Source organism: Pyrgilauda ruficollis, unplaced genomic scaffold (genome assembly GCF_017590135.1).
Source record: "Pyrgilauda ruficollis isolate IOZ18807 unplaced genomic scaffold, ASM1759013v1 scaffold10, whole genome shotgun sequence".
NCBI classification, from domain to species: Eukaryota; Metazoa; Chordata; class Aves; order Passeriformes; family Passeridae; genus Pyrgilauda; species Pyrgilauda ruficollis.
In genome coordinates this window covers 114817-130162 of record NW_024508101.1, presented here as the reverse complement: position 1 = coordinate 130162, position 15346 = coordinate 114817, and the positions used below count along the sequence as shown (strand labels likewise).

The following is a 15346-nucleotide window of genomic DNA, read 5'->3' as shown; positions in this document are numbered from 1 at the left end:
GTAGTGTCTTGCTTTTCCAACTCAAATAAAACCCCTAATAAACTTAACTCTAATGGGACAATCTCCCCAGAAAAATTCAAAAGAACATTTCAGGACACCAGAATCTTCTAATTAAGTTTTATTACAAAGAGAAAAATAGTTATCAATGCAAAAAAACCCCAAGCAAACACACCAATAACAGTATATCCTTTTACTTTGTATTCTATTAAATACAAAGTGGTAAATACCTTTGAAATAAAATAAATAATATGCATTCCAGAGCAAAACTTTCCCTTTTACTCAGCCTGTCAGCAGTTGTAGATTAACCTTTGTGTGTCCTAGAAAATTCTGCCATCTTTGCCAAAAATACTACCACTTCCAGTTTCTTTAATGTCCTTACCTAATCATTCCAGAAAATTTCAAGTGTCTTCTTTGAGTAAATTTCCATATTTCAGAAACACTTGACTCTACTTTAGCTATCTGCTGTCATTTTTTCAAAACAAATGGAAGACAGCCTGTTTACACTCAGTTTTTGAGATTTTGAGGAAGTTTCATATAAAATAGGTATTTCTGCTCATATTTCAGCTATTCCTCTTAAAAGTGTATTAAAAATACTAAAATTGAAACAGATTTCTTTTTGTCACTCAGAGAATGCATTTCTTCTAATCCTCCTCACCATTTACCTCACTAATATTGCTAGTACGCATTCCAGATACCTTATTATTCATAGATTCTCAGCTGAAGGTAACTTGAGAATCTAATCTTCTAGGATGGATGTACAGGAAACACCTGATAGATTGGAACTGTAGATAACATGGATATGTTGCTCTGAAGTTATTTTAAAACACATATTGTGATAATCATTATGAAACAATAATTTTATCTGCAACTGAACAGATGAGTCTCATCTCAAGATATTAGTCTCATTTAAAAAATGCTAAAGAATTGACATATTAAGGCTTATTATTTAAAAAGATATGGTTACTAAATTCCTTACCAGGGCTAAAAAGGACTATAGCTTTAAGGTATGCATATTCATATCCATCAATATCAAGCTTGGCCATGCTGTTACAGAACTCCTGAAGTTTCCAGATGTGTTCCATGACTTGCTTTATTCTGTCGCCAGAAAGTTTATCTACAAAAAGATATTGCTTACTATTTCATCTGAGCTCAAGCATTTCTAATATATTAACAAATAAAGTTTTATAAACCAAGTCAAGTGATATTTGCAAGTCTTTTGCTGTCTTAGAACCACTTAACATGTAAGGATGGTCTGAATTGTCATGAAAGCAAAGTGAATTTATAAAGTTCAGTGAGATCCAGAGCTAGCAAACGGAATGTTAAGAACATTCTAAGAGCAGAATGTTATCCTGTTGCCAGGATAGCATAATCTGCCACACCAAACTTTTTCCAGTGATATACTGTTCTGAGCAGAGATTCTGAAATTACAGTGCATTATTCTACAAATGGCTAGAGTGATTCTGGGAATGAACAGAAGCACAAAGGAAGTGCTAACACGCAACCCTAATTTTAAATTCAAACATTATTGAATAAGCCTTTCCAAAAGTGAATGCAAGAACAATAATGACAGTGCTACTTTCTCCTCTGTCTGTTTTAGGAGTGAACTTTTCATTAGCTATGGTAAATAGTCTTTTTCCTGTCTGATAGGGTAAATTCACTGAAATACACATCCACAGATTCTTCTATCATTTGAAAGATCGCATTCCTTATATTGGGTTCGCAATCTATCTTAAAATTTCAATTTAAAAATGTATTTTATTTATAGATCTGTTACAAGTGAGTGGTATTAGCTGCTAAACTAGGAAGGGAGATATTTCTGTTTTGGTAAATAGAAATCCTTATATTGGACTGCATATCTACAAACTAGTCAAGGAATAAAAACATTAGATAATACCTGAAGACAAACTTTTGAATATATAATTACTATTATCAAACTTCAGAAGTAAATCAGTTTACAAGGGATAAAACCTTTCCTTTAAAAACACATTAGAATTTTATTCCAGTCATAATCTCCAATGCTAGTATTTAATATAATTTTAATTTGAATATTTTATTTTTCTCTATACAGCTAATAGTGCATAGGATTGCTTAGACCCCATGTGGCTTAAACGAAATCTTTGACATAGTTTATTACTATTTGATGTATTTTCTGAAACTGAAATAAGAAGATTGAATTAATGTAAGAGCCATTTTTTGCACAGTCTTGAAATAAGAATGAAAGCATAATCTACATTTCTTAAATCATTAATTGTGATACAAATTTTTAGTTACTGAAGATGGATGAAGATAGACATAATGTAATGTTTTTATTCCTGTATTAAGTGGGAAAATATGGTCCAGAAAAACTCAGGAAAAGCAAACTAGAATTCCAGAGTCTCTAAGTAACTTCATCATTAATAAATAAATGAAGTTCTGAAATTTCTTCACTTTGTTTTGAATTTTGAAGGTATAATACACAATATAACATGATAACTTTGCAGAATAGATAAATAACACTAATGGTCCTCTTTTACTGGCTGGTCTCATCTAACACAGTATGAGTGCAAGTACAGGTTATAGAAAAAAAAATTTTTTTACAATATTGATGCATAATAGAAGTGGAACCAGCTGCAATAGCCCTGCCACTTACTCCTCTCTGCTGCTTGGAACGAAGGTGGAATAGACAGCTCTTTGTATTCTGAAATAGATATAAAGCCTAACTTTGCATAGAACATCCAATATGCAGGTTTTCCTATTGATCTTTTCAACTTTTGCCTCTCTGTGCAGGAAAGGAGCAGCACTCTGTTGTATTTTGGGACTGTCCATACTCTCTTGAGAAAATGAGAAAACAGCCCAAAGCAAAAAAAAAAAAAAAAAACCAACCAACAAAAAAAAAAAAAAAAAAAAAAAAAAACCAAAAAAAACCCAAAAAAAAACTAACCAAAACAAGAAAAAACTCCATATTCATTATGAAAGCAATTAAAGCATACTGTCCATTAAAGAATCAAATTTCAGTCTAATTTACTTTATCATGATGAAGCTAATTAAGTCGATTAAAACTTGATTGTAGAACTATAAAATATACAAAGAAGATAGCTGGAAAAATATTTAATAACCTTCAGCTGTAGAAAAATACATCTGTTTTACTCTCCTCAGTAAAAACCTATTTTCTGATTTCTGCTGTGTGCACAATAATGATACTATAAAAAAGTTATTAAAAAAAGGTACCATAAAACATTGGTACCAAATAGTATTCTATAACTGCTTTTAATGGACATGTAAATTTAAAGTAGTTTTCATTTTTTATGCTGTGTTTGCAGAGTTTAAAACTGCTAGTATTGTTTTCTTCCTCCTTTTAAAAATGAATATTATTTTTATGCTAATCAATCCTTCTGATTGGAAGGGTCTTTAAAGAATAAAAAAAAAGCAAATATAACATATTTTCATCCATTCTAGATATAATCATCATTATCAACAGACCAACATTGAATTAAAAAATAAAATCACATACATCTTGTTAAGAATGTCAAGAAATTAGGTTGCTTAATGCTTCAAGAGCACTTCAAAATACATTAATCATTATTGCATTACAGTAGTATCCAAAACCATTGTACATACAAGAATATGCTTGTTGTGATAATTGGCAAATGCTGTGTTTCTACACCACAAAGAGGAGAAGGAAAGTTCTAGAAGGAAAAAGTCTGGTGTGGTTTCAAAGAGGATCTCATTTTTCTAAGAGGAAAAAACATACATCTGGATGGGAGGAAAACTCTCTGAGCACATCCAAGGAGTATTTTAGGATGTACTGTCTTTCTCGGTAATATCAGTCATGCACAGAAGACCCCCTTGCCTCTATGAACGCTTCTGTCCCACAGACATCTCTGTGAGGCGAGTGCAACAAAACTGTACATCTCCAGGGGAAAAATAATTATGCAAGAGAAAGCTTCACCTTCTCCTGGCTCCTGGTAAACAATTCTGCTACTGATGGGGAAACACCTTGTGAGCAATGTTATCCAAACATCCCTGTATTGTTAGCAGTACTGGTTACATACCTTCTTGTATGCTGTTCTGGAGGTGGTTGACAATCGCTCCCAGGATAGTCGACAGATTCATCACCTGTGCACACTGTGCCAGCCCTAAGGTAAACAGCTCGTTCCAGCAGGCACGCACAAGGCTCGTATTACAGTCCTGCCTATAAACAGCAGAAAATCAAACAATGCTAGGTAGTTTGCATATCAGCTTGGTATTGCCCTATGTATAATTATGTTATGTATAACAATTCATAATAAGGATTAATCTATTGCAAAACTTTTTGGTAACAGGCATATATTAGCATATTACAAGTATTTCAAGAAACAGAAATTATGGACTATGGGAAACCATTTCGGGTTATCTGTGAAATGGTGCTTATCAATTCTTTAGCAAGGTATCAAAAGCAAGCATTTAATTTCTACAAATTAATGCTTGCTTTTGATTTGGCTTTAGTTTCTGTAACCACAGTAACATCGGATATTGCAGTTACCCTCCCCTCTGCCTCTTCTATTTTATTCTTCAAAACAGGGAATACTGCATAGTCTTCACACATTTTAAAATATTAATTAAAAATTAAACAATATTGTAACTGAAAAGTTCAAAATAGCTGGGAAATGTTCAGATCAGTGCTTAAATTCATTCAAAAGCAAACCATTCAAATGGAGTATGTCCATTTACCCAAGAGCTTGAAATGCAGGTATGGACCTAGCCCAGTGCATAGAGAGGAAAAGGAGTCGTGATGCTGACTCACAGATGTAGTGTACATTAAGGTACTCTGGCATCGGACTGGGCATTGTGAGCTGCAAAATATAAAAGTACAGTACAATACATATAGTTCAGACACAAATCAGTTTTTATCATCGGTGAAATAACTAGCAAAAGCATTCAAACTACTCTCATAGTCCATCACAATCAACAGTGCGACAAGAACTTGTCAAAGGAAAATTGTACTAAACAACTCATTACTACTGGCAAGGAATGCAAATTGGGAATACAAGACAAGAAATTATGTAGGAGCTCATACATCTTAAGCATTAGTTTTTTTAATAAGACATTTAAATAAGCACATACCTTAAATGTGACATGTGTATCTGTAAGTAGGGGTCCTTCCACTTCAATAATTGGTGTTGACTGATCTCTACTGATTACATGAATATTCCCTCCTCCTGTAGGATCCATCCCATCTGCCAAGTTATGAGCTGTTGTACCATCTGCAGTATTAAGTGCCTTAGCCAAAGTATCAAATGCCCTAAAAAATAAAAAATTAGTAAACAATGAAAGAGTGCTTCCTTAGATGTTAAAAATTTCATAGTGCTCAAATTAAATGCTGTGAAATATTTCCACTTAGAGGCAACATACACAAGAACTCTTTAGGATGACACAAGGTCAGGCTTTTCATGACAATTTGGTCCCTCCGTACTCTTTGGACATTAGTAAAACAAATATATGTGCCCACCTATTACTGGTAAAAGATCTCCCTGTAAGGGAAGGAGTTCATACTGTAAATCCTGCTGATAGTTTTATCCTAGTATTTGAACTAGTAAAGGGGCCTTATGCTGTGCTGGTTGCAGCTGGGATAGAGTTAATTTTCTTCATTTAAAGAAGCTAGTATGGGGCTACATTTTGGATTTGTACTGAAAACAATGTTGATAATGTAGAGATGTTTTTGTTATGCACAGCAGTGCTTGCACAATGTAAAGGCCTTTTCTGCTTCTTGTCCTCCCTTCAGTGAGGAAGCTGGGCATGCATAAGAAGTTTGGAGGTGACACATGCAGGACAGCTGACCCCAGCCGATACAAGGATTATTCCATACTTTGTGATGTCACACATATAAACGGGGGAGAAAGAGGAAGTGGGGGGATCTTTGGAGTGATAGCATTTGTCTTTGGAAGTAACTGTTACACATGGTGGAGCCCTGCTGTCCTGGAGGTGGCTGAACACCTGCCTGCCCATGGAAGGCAGTGAATGAATTCCTTTACTTTGCTTGTGTGTGTGGCTTTTGCTTCACCTATAAAACTGTCTTTATCTCAAGCCACGAGTTTTCTCACTTCTGCCCTTCTGATTCTATCACCAGTCCCACTGGACTGAGGGAGCAGCTGTGTGAGGCTTAGCTGTCTGCTGGGCATAAATCTCAACAGTCCTCTTGCACTTAGCATTCACTATCCTCCTTCTTACAGATTTGGTGAGGGTTACAGACCAGATGTATTCTGAAGAACAAAGTCCCTGTCCTTGTCCCCATCCTTGATCTCCAGCTTTTTGGAACAGTGGAGAACAGTGTGGTTTTCTTCTAGATAATATGCCTGAATTTCCTTTCCGTTAAGATGAAATATGGGCAGGCACTCCTGATCTCCCACATATACATAGAGCCTTAAAAGTCTTATGACAGTAACACAAGAGAGACTGGTCCCTGGTCTTCTTTATATTCAAGCTGTTACTGGATCATTACCTAAACAGATCACTGTCAATTCTCCCTGGATTAACAGAACTTAAATGTAAAGAAGAATTTTGTATTCCAGTTTTATACCAGTGGACAGTATTACGGTATAGTGCTTCTTTGCCATTTTTTTGTCAAGATTTTTTTGGGGAGAGATATTTTTAGAATTTTTTTTCTGCTTTAAAGAAGGAATAAGAGGCTGACATAAGCTGACATTGCAGTGTTAAGTATTTTAAAATATTAATTCACTCCACTTGAAGAATTCAAAGACTTAACAGCCTTAATTAATGGAAAACAAGATACTGTTCTCTGGGTACAGTATCTTGTTTTTCTCACGTGTGGAACTACCCATTATACTTCCTTTAAATGCAGCCAGCCCAGATGGACATTAATTAATGTCCTTCTCGCTCTCACGCTCTCTCTCTCTCCCCCCAGAGAGGTGTTTTCCAGTCGGTGTAGTGGGCAGACTGTCTGGTATTTCTTTATTGTCAGGGGCTTTTCTGTGTAAATCATTTTTCTTACACCTTTTGTTATTAATGTTGTTGCTGTTATGGTTTCATTTTGCTGTTACTGTTTGTTTGCTAGTCTCATTGCTGTTTCCAGTAAATTGCTCCTATTTCAACCTATGACCTCTGCCTTTTGTGCCTCTGACTGGAGAGGAAGGGGGGAGTAAGTGGCAGCATAGTTTAAGAGTGAACATTAAATTGGAGAATACCATTCTTAAACCACGACAGTTAAGCTCCTCCTAAAAATCATCTTTTTGAGAAACAGTGGACAGTTCTGAGTATTTTGTCTTATTAACCTATACTGCTAAATTCAACCAACCTGCCTCCCTCCCACAAAAAACACAACCAAAAGCATCCAATAAAAAAAAAATCCCAGCCTTGCAAATCTTAAGTTGTGCTGGAAATTTTAATATTCCATGCTCCTTTTTCATATATTTTTCATTAAGAAAAGAAAAATTTCAATCTCTTTCTAAATTTACATTACCGTGAGATGTAGATGCCATTATGGCAGCAAAATCTCAAAAATATATCTGCAGTAATGCAGACTCCTTAAGAGCAGGGCTTAGGGCACAAGCATTGCACAGGAGAAGCTTACATAAAACACACCTGTGAAATAAAATGGCACTGAAATGTTGCTATTCTCAGAGTCTTTCAAGGTCAAAAGCTAGTCATTTATTATGTTTTTGAGAACCAAATCTGGTCTAGCTTTAAAACACTACATTTGTAACACAGGACACAGTTCTTCACAAGAGGGCAAGAGCCAAAACTGATTTCTAAAGAACTGGTATTTTGTTTCAAAGTAGGGGCAATCTGGCAATCTATACTGTGTCTGGTGTAATAATGCCAAATTCCTTTAGTGAATGAGTGCAAGGATACACCACATAGAACACAAATTACTAAATAAGGTGTAAATATAAATGCATACCGTGTAATCTCACTTGCAGATTGCTCTTCTTGTTGAATTTCAGAAGTATCTCCATTATTTAGTGACTCACTGAGATTAGCGAGAGATGTTACAACATTTGCCAGTGTTCCTAAGGCACCCTGGCTTGTTTCAGCCTAAAAAGGAAACACTGTATTAGTAAATCAAATTATAGTTACTATGTCACATATAATTTCCCCCCCATTTTCAATCTTTTTGTTCTTTTCCCCTATGCAACTTTTCCTTCTTCCTGAATGCCAGAAAGAACAATGGCTGTCAATTATCTTTAAATCCTATTCTAATTATCAATCCTAGTCCCAGATGAGACATCCTATTGAGAACTACCTGTGGCTGACCTTTTGCAGAAATATACTTGCCAAAAGAAACCACAATCCTATTGATCAATTTATTACATCCATTCATGTGGTTCTTCACACTTATCACAAACTTATCTTCTGACGAGCAACAACTATTTGAGACTATGTGCAATAGATAAAGTAATCTGAACAAATTTGTAGATATCTCAGAACTGAAGTGAGCAGTAATACCTTGGAATCAGCAGTTAGGAGGACTGTACCATCGTCCCTGATCAAAGGCTGCTGAATATTCACGAGCATTCCCGGATCAAGAAGACCGGCTGACCTGTTCAAAAGCATAAGGCATCTGATGATCAGTAGTATTTTCCATTAATCAGAAGAATGTGTAACAACTTATAAGAGCATAAAAGGAATTACCAGTTTTTAAATAAACAATTTAGTGAAGCTTACAGTTAATTTAACAGGACTTAAATCTTTCTGAAACAGTTCCCAAAAAGTAGCTTGAAAGACAGAAAGACTGAAAGATCTTATAATTTCCAGTGCAAAACAATGACAACATCCCAAATGTGTATCTTCTCATTTGCTTTTTATTCTCGTTTAGTCTGCTTTAAGGAAAGCTGTTGTCGTCTCACGTTCTCAGAAGTCACCTAGTAGCTCTAGTTTTTATATTAGACTTTGGAGGAAGGCATAGCTCTGTATTCCAAGCAAGACACTGGCCAGCACTGACTAAAAGTCATAAAAATATTTTTTGCATTCCAAAATATAGTCATAAACAGTCATGTAATCAAAGCCTGCATAAAATTTCTGCTGCCTTTACTTTTGCTGCTTTTTGACCAAACATCCTTCCCCTCTCCTGTATCTAATTCAGGGAGACAGTGGAAAGTCTTTGCAGTCAGCAAGAAGTTTACTTGCTACTTAGGTGATGCTCCAAGTGTCCGTAACACGATACCAATGCACACAACACAGGTGCAAGGCTGCAGGACATTACAGTACAAGGGGTCTGACACTAACAGCTATCATTGTGAACAAGCACAGGCAGCAAATTATCATGTATTAGGCAAATCTGAATCCTACATAAATAACAGAGTGGTTCTTACTGAGTATAGTAGTGTTTATAGGTCTGTAATGGATCTGCAGCTCAAGGAAATTTTTAAGAAGCAAATGTTTCTGTGAGTACTTCTTTCAAGCAAGAACACTGAAAAACAGTTCTCCAAGAAACCTGCAGCCCAAACTTCCTAACTGCAGTGTCATTTGTTCAATAAGGAATATGTATATGAAAAATTAAACACACACACTTCCTCCCATATGAAAACTGAAGAATAAAATAAAATTTTTACGTAGTTGTCAACCATTCATAAACTACAGTTTTTAAAATGTCATATTTAACCTAGACTTTTTTTAGTCTATTCAGAAAAAAAAGAAATCTTGCCTTTGTTTGTAATGATGTTCATTTTCACAACCATTGCCTAAGGAGACATCTGAGAATGCAGGAACTGCCGTGGCGGCAGGGTACAGGAACCACCTTGGAGTATCTTCCATATAGTAAAAGGAAACTACTGTTTTACTGTTGTTGAAACCAGTCTCTTGGGATGTGAATCAGCAGCCACTGAGTCTCCCTAACTATTGCCTTTAGCAGAAGGAAGCCTGATTGTGCCATTTGCAGATGTGATTTCAGAGAAGTGCTAACTCAAATATATCACAGCATTAGCCTACATGCTTTCTGCTTGAGTATCATTCACTTGCTCTGCATTGCTCTGACCTGGACAAGAGCCAGCTCTGAACTGAAAACCACATACCTGTATCAGAGCACAGGCAACCCCCGACGAAGGGGAGAGAAAATGATGCATCTGACTCCCTCATCAGAAGGCTAAATAATTACTTTATTATGCTATACGATATATATTGCATCTAAACTGAATCTGCCTTGCACTCACCCTTGCTCACAATTGCACAGAACTGCACTCATCCCTCAACCCTCTCGTGACTGTCTGGTGACAGTCCAACACACACATACTTCTTGGCCCTGATAGGCCAAGGGAACAAAACATCCTCACTCTGGATAAACAATCTCCATTTTGCATTCCACCTTAGTACAACACAGGCACAGCAAGAGAGATAAGAATTATGTTTTCCTTCTTCTCTGCTTGTCTCACAACTTCTTTCTGTTCAGAGGGCATGTGAATACCACATACCTGTATGCAGACATAATACTTTCATGAGAAGCAGAACCTACATTGGCCTTAGTAATGGAAACAGATGATGTGTGCGTTAGAGTTCTTTTCTGTTCCCTCTGAGAGCACAGGGGAGAAAGAATATAGATGTGACTGCAAAGTAATATGCACAAATAACGTGAAAGAAGATGCATGGAACTGAGGTACTCACCGTGTCCCATCTTTATCTGCCACAAATGTTGGAGTTGCTATTAGAGGGCTTCGAAGATCTTTTCTTATATAGATTTTTTCAGTAGAGGCTGCACAGTTGGTTGGTTTTTCACGTTGCACATCAAAAGGCTTTCTTTCACTTTGAACCGCTACATAAAGATAGAAACATACAGATTTGAAAGGAAATAATTCAAACAAAAAATACAAAAAGTAAATAAAATTCCTGCACTTATGATAGTGTACCAGCTCAGTTCAAAACTGGAAATTCAATACCAAGAGTGAAGAAACACAGGCTGCAGTGTTACTATATCTGTGAGTATGTGTATTTTTATATATACTTTTAACTAAGAAAGTCACAGATTGATCTTTTGCTTCAAGTTTTGCTGATCTGGAATAAAATATTGCTCTTTTTTCTGCATTTGATAAGATGAAAGATTCTACAGACTGTGTTTTCAATTTGTTTATATATTTTTTTATGGGCACAGCTATATCTAAATGCTAGGCACATTCCTATTCTGGATAACAAAAAACAATGCGAACCCTGAAAGGAACCCTGAAAAAGTCAAGAGAGGCAAGTTACCTAAGAGATGCAGGTTAATTCCTTGAGAGGATACTCTGCATGACATACACTTCACTCACAGCCATTAATTCCTCCCAGTTAGGGAAGAGTGTTCCAAAACTAACCCATTTATAATCTACATTTATACCTGAGAATTTAAGCAAACTAAGTTCAGTCACTGAAGTGCGAACAAGTGCAGCAAATTTTTTAATCAAAAAAGCAAGAAGCAGTTACTTTTAGACTTTTAAAGAAAATCAAAAGTGCATCTTTATATTATTAAAATACTATTATTAAACATATTACAGAACGTTATCCTCGTAACCAGCAAGAGTTAGTTCCTGATTTTATTTTTGCTATTGTTGTTATTATTAGCAAAATTTAGGGGCTTCAAAGTTGGCATATCAAATTTATTGGCTTAGTGAACACATATAAATTAATCAGAAGCCTGACCCAAAGCCAGTGAAGTCAATAAACATACACCCTAATCATATTGGAATAAGAAAGGTTTACTTTCTGGAACTGCAGCAGTTTTTCTTGTACAAATGTCTCATATTCAGCACATTGCGTGCAAAGCAACAGAATCATCACAACAGGTCAGGGGTTTCAGAGTGCAAATATAACAATTATGTTCCTATTTACAGCTTAAAGTTCTGCCTCCCTTGAACTCAGTGGCTGGAACTTACCCTGCTCAGATCAGATCACAAAACAACCTTGTAATTGTTTCACATAGTGCTAAATTGAAGAACACGTGATATAAACTGAAAACAAAAATATATTGAAACAAGTGTTTGGCTGCTAGCACTGGAAATGTATGAGGTACTACATACAAACATGAAAGCATATTTTAAAACATATGACAGTTTATACAATGCCTCATAAAACACTGCTCACAAATTTTCAAGTTAACATAAAAATTTAAAAAGAGGGGGAAAAAAAGACTATTTTCTATCACTGGCTGAAAAAGTCGCAAAAATAAACTGGAAGGAAAGCAGATTCTCAAAACAGAGTATTAGACTCAGATTCATGTCAATCCATGTAAAAAAATTTTCTGTTATAAACATACACTGTGTTTGGAACATGCATTGTAAGTGAGGCTGTAACTGGGCTCCTCAAAGACAACAGCACTTGGAGACATAGTTCAAAACAAACCACTACTGCACCTCAGATATAAAATGGTGATGAAAGAAAGGTGTGCTAGATGCTGCCAAAACGTTCTATTTCCTTCAAGCAACATGTACCAAAACAGAGAGAACGCACTAACAAGTGGTAGTCCACATAATTGTTATTTGGTAGGCACAATATCACAATGAGTACTTAACACTCACATTCCATTTTCATGCCCATCTCTAGACATTTCTTAAGCCTACAAAACTGGCATCGATTCCGATGGTGTTTATTGATGATACAGTCCTGGTTGCTACGACAACTGTAGGTCAAATTCTTCCTTACACTCCTTTTAAAGAAACCTTTGCATCCCTCACAACTGACAGCACCATAATGACGACCTAGGAAACATATATATTATCAGGTGGGAATTACTTATATTTTAGCATAGAAATATACATTTTAACCAAGTAAAACACTGTAAGTCACCCTTTAAATTTCTTTTGAATTTGTGCCAGCATTTTGGACCATGAAAGCATTACTACGGTCTCACAAGATATTTTTGATTTACCTATTGTCAGGGGTTTTGATGAGAGAGTGGAGAGAAGAGAGGAAGGCTCAGGCTATTTCTGGATGTGCAGTTGATGAATGTGTAGTTCCCACTCTGAGTAAGTACAGATACAATTCTATCTGCGGTTACAGACTATAGGATACATTTAGAGAATCTATCAGCTAAGAGCTCTAGTAATTTCAGAAAACAAGTAATTTTACACCAAAATTTAAAATGCAATCTTAATTTAAGTTTCCTGTCCATATTAATTCTGGTATTGTCTTAATTTCATAAACACTTAAAGAAGTTAAAGAAAGTGAGAAAAAGAGACAGAAGGGTGTCCTCTCTGGGATGAAAGCACAGAACACCCCCTTGACTAATATAAAAATTTTATCTTAAGATTCCTTGTTACTGCATGGATCTGAAGCACTGAGGATTCACGTAATCTCTGCTTGCCTTGTTTTGTGATAGTAGAAGAACAAAATCTACCAGGATTAAGATTGTTAGAGAGCACTAAGAAGCATTTTCTTGGGGTAGACAATTTTAGGTGACATGTTTATTTCATGGTTGCACGTCACTGTGGGGAACTTGACTACGTGCTTCAAGCAGTCATTCTCAATTATGAGGAGCAATTTAATCATTATTTTGTCTTTAAGCCAATTTATCATATGCTTTAGTTCAAGGAGAAAACCTAATATTCTTCCAAGCAGAGTTTAGCTATTTTTTGTGTATAGATACAGAGTACATTTTTCCATTTAAAAACTCAATTGCTATTCCATGATTATAACTAAAATCAGTTAAAGCACATGAAAAATCATATCTTCATCCCAGTCATCCTTTCAAGCAAGTTTCTTCAATACCACTTTGTAGGTTCCTTACCTGATGCTTTATCACCACAGACTACACAATATTCTACTACCTGGGGCCGCTGAACATCAGTTTTTCCTAGCAGGCGTTCCACTGAAGCAGAGTCTGTCACTATCTAAAGCAAAATTCAGGAACAAAAAGATGTAATTAGCCAGATATAAAGGCAAGGAGTCTTGCCTATAGAACAAGATTGGTGTATCAGCTATGAGGGGACAATTTATGAATAAGTATGGCATGTGAAATGAAATTAAGTAGTATAAAATGCAATTTTATGAGAGTTCTTACTGATAATAGAGAGACTTTTGAAACAGTCATATCAAAACAAATTGCAAATAAAACTGCTAGCTTTGTTTATTACAAATGTTTCCTCACTTGTGCAATCAAGAGTATTTTTCCCTTCTTGCAAATACTCTCAAGCAGCTGCTATATTTTAGCCAAAGACAGTTGGCTTTCAGATGCTGTTCCCATCTATCTCTTCTCTAGCTATGAGGGATGTGTGGTTCAGAGGGGATAGCCTGGAGCTCAGATCTACCATACAAAACACTTTAGCTTCCAAAGGCCTTGGATTCCAAAACTTCTGCTCTGAAGTTTCATTTAACCAAGAAAAATTTAAAAACCCAATCCCTCTGTAATGTCAGATATTCTATTTAGCATGGAAAAATGAATTTTAGAATACTTTGAATAACATTTAAAAAATATTTATGTAAAAGTTACTCCTCTTCCTGCAAAATATTCTCCATTGTAACAGTAATAAGAGAGACCAGGCACTTTCTCATTTGTTTTATTCTTTTTTTTAAGACTGCTAGGAAGAAACCTGAAATTTCATGAGAAGCTTTGCAAAGCTTCTGTTCATGTAGATTATGCTCAAGACCCACAAAAAACATAACAGAGCTTTATTGCAATGTCTGAATGTAAAGTACTAATGCAAAGTGTCTGCAATACTGAATGTAAAGTACGAACTCATATAAATTTGCTCAGGTGAGTTGTATCTCTGTATCAGTGAATCTTACACTGAGAAATCCTGGCACTTCTCACAAGCACTGTCTTAAGGATTTCCTTATGTCTTTGTAACCTGAATGAGAACACACAACGAGGGACGATGAGTGCAATGGAATACATGAGGTAGGTGAAGACTGAAGGATTTATGATTGAACAATGAAGCTTAAAATTATTATGTCTGATCCATGTCATGAGAGAACTACTGCAATTGGTCTTAAAGCAATTCAGACTTAATTTAGAAACAAAAAAAAAAAAACACCAAAAAAACCCAAAAAACAAACAAAACCAAAATTCCATGATTTACCTAAATTACTGTACTTACCTGAATTCTGCCTGGCACAATGTTGTCTGTGGTGGTAAAGATAAGCTGCTTGGCATTAGATGTCTCAGGTGCTGCCAAGATCACCTTTCCTGCACCAGTTCCATCTGGACTAGCTAAAATGAACTGTTGCTTTGGAGACACAGCTGAATCCACTGCTGTCACTATTTGAATTTTCTGACCTGTTTGCTGATCTGTCACAATCTGTAAAACATTGAAGAAATTAGTCACCACAGTAAATATTATGTTTTAAAATCTTTCATTCCATCTCAGAATTATATCAGTGAAAAATTATGAAGAAGCTCTCTCAAATTTTTCTTTATAAATGGCACTAAGGAGATGTTCCCCAGTTAACATTTACCAATGCATTTTCTACC

General features: G+C 35.6%; 1 protein-coding gene across 8 annotated transcripts in view; it reads right to left on the bottom strand.

The window, feature by feature from the left end:
- Positions 1 to 15346, bottom strand: part of NR2C2 (nuclear receptor subfamily 2 group C member 2) — a 38433-nt gene that overhangs the window by 10878 nt on the left and 12209 nt on the right. For 7 of the 8 annotated variants that reach the window (XM_041462623.1, XM_041462596.1, XM_041462614.1 and 4 more), the window contains 10 exons: positions 14973 to 15173; positions 13664 to 13766; positions 12456 to 12635; positions 10573 to 10720; positions 8422 to 8515; positions 7877 to 8010; positions 5083 to 5260; positions 4690 to 4811; positions 4032 to 4171; positions 977 to 1114 (listed from right to left, as the gene is read on the bottom strand). In XM_041462623.1, coding sequence (XP_041318557.1) covers positions 977 to 1114; positions 4032 to 4171; positions 4690 to 4811; positions 5083 to 5260; positions 7877 to 8010; positions 8422 to 8515; positions 10573 to 10720; positions 12456 to 12635; positions 13664 to 13766; positions 14973 to 15173 — 1438 coding nt within the window. The remainder of the gene's footprint in view (positions 1 to 976; positions 1115 to 4031; positions 4172 to 4689; positions 4812 to 5082; positions 5261 to 7876; positions 8011 to 8421; positions 8516 to 10572; positions 10721 to 12455; positions 12636 to 13663; positions 13767 to 14972; positions 15174 to 15346) is intronic. The other variant, XM_041462642.1, reaches the window with a different exon arrangement.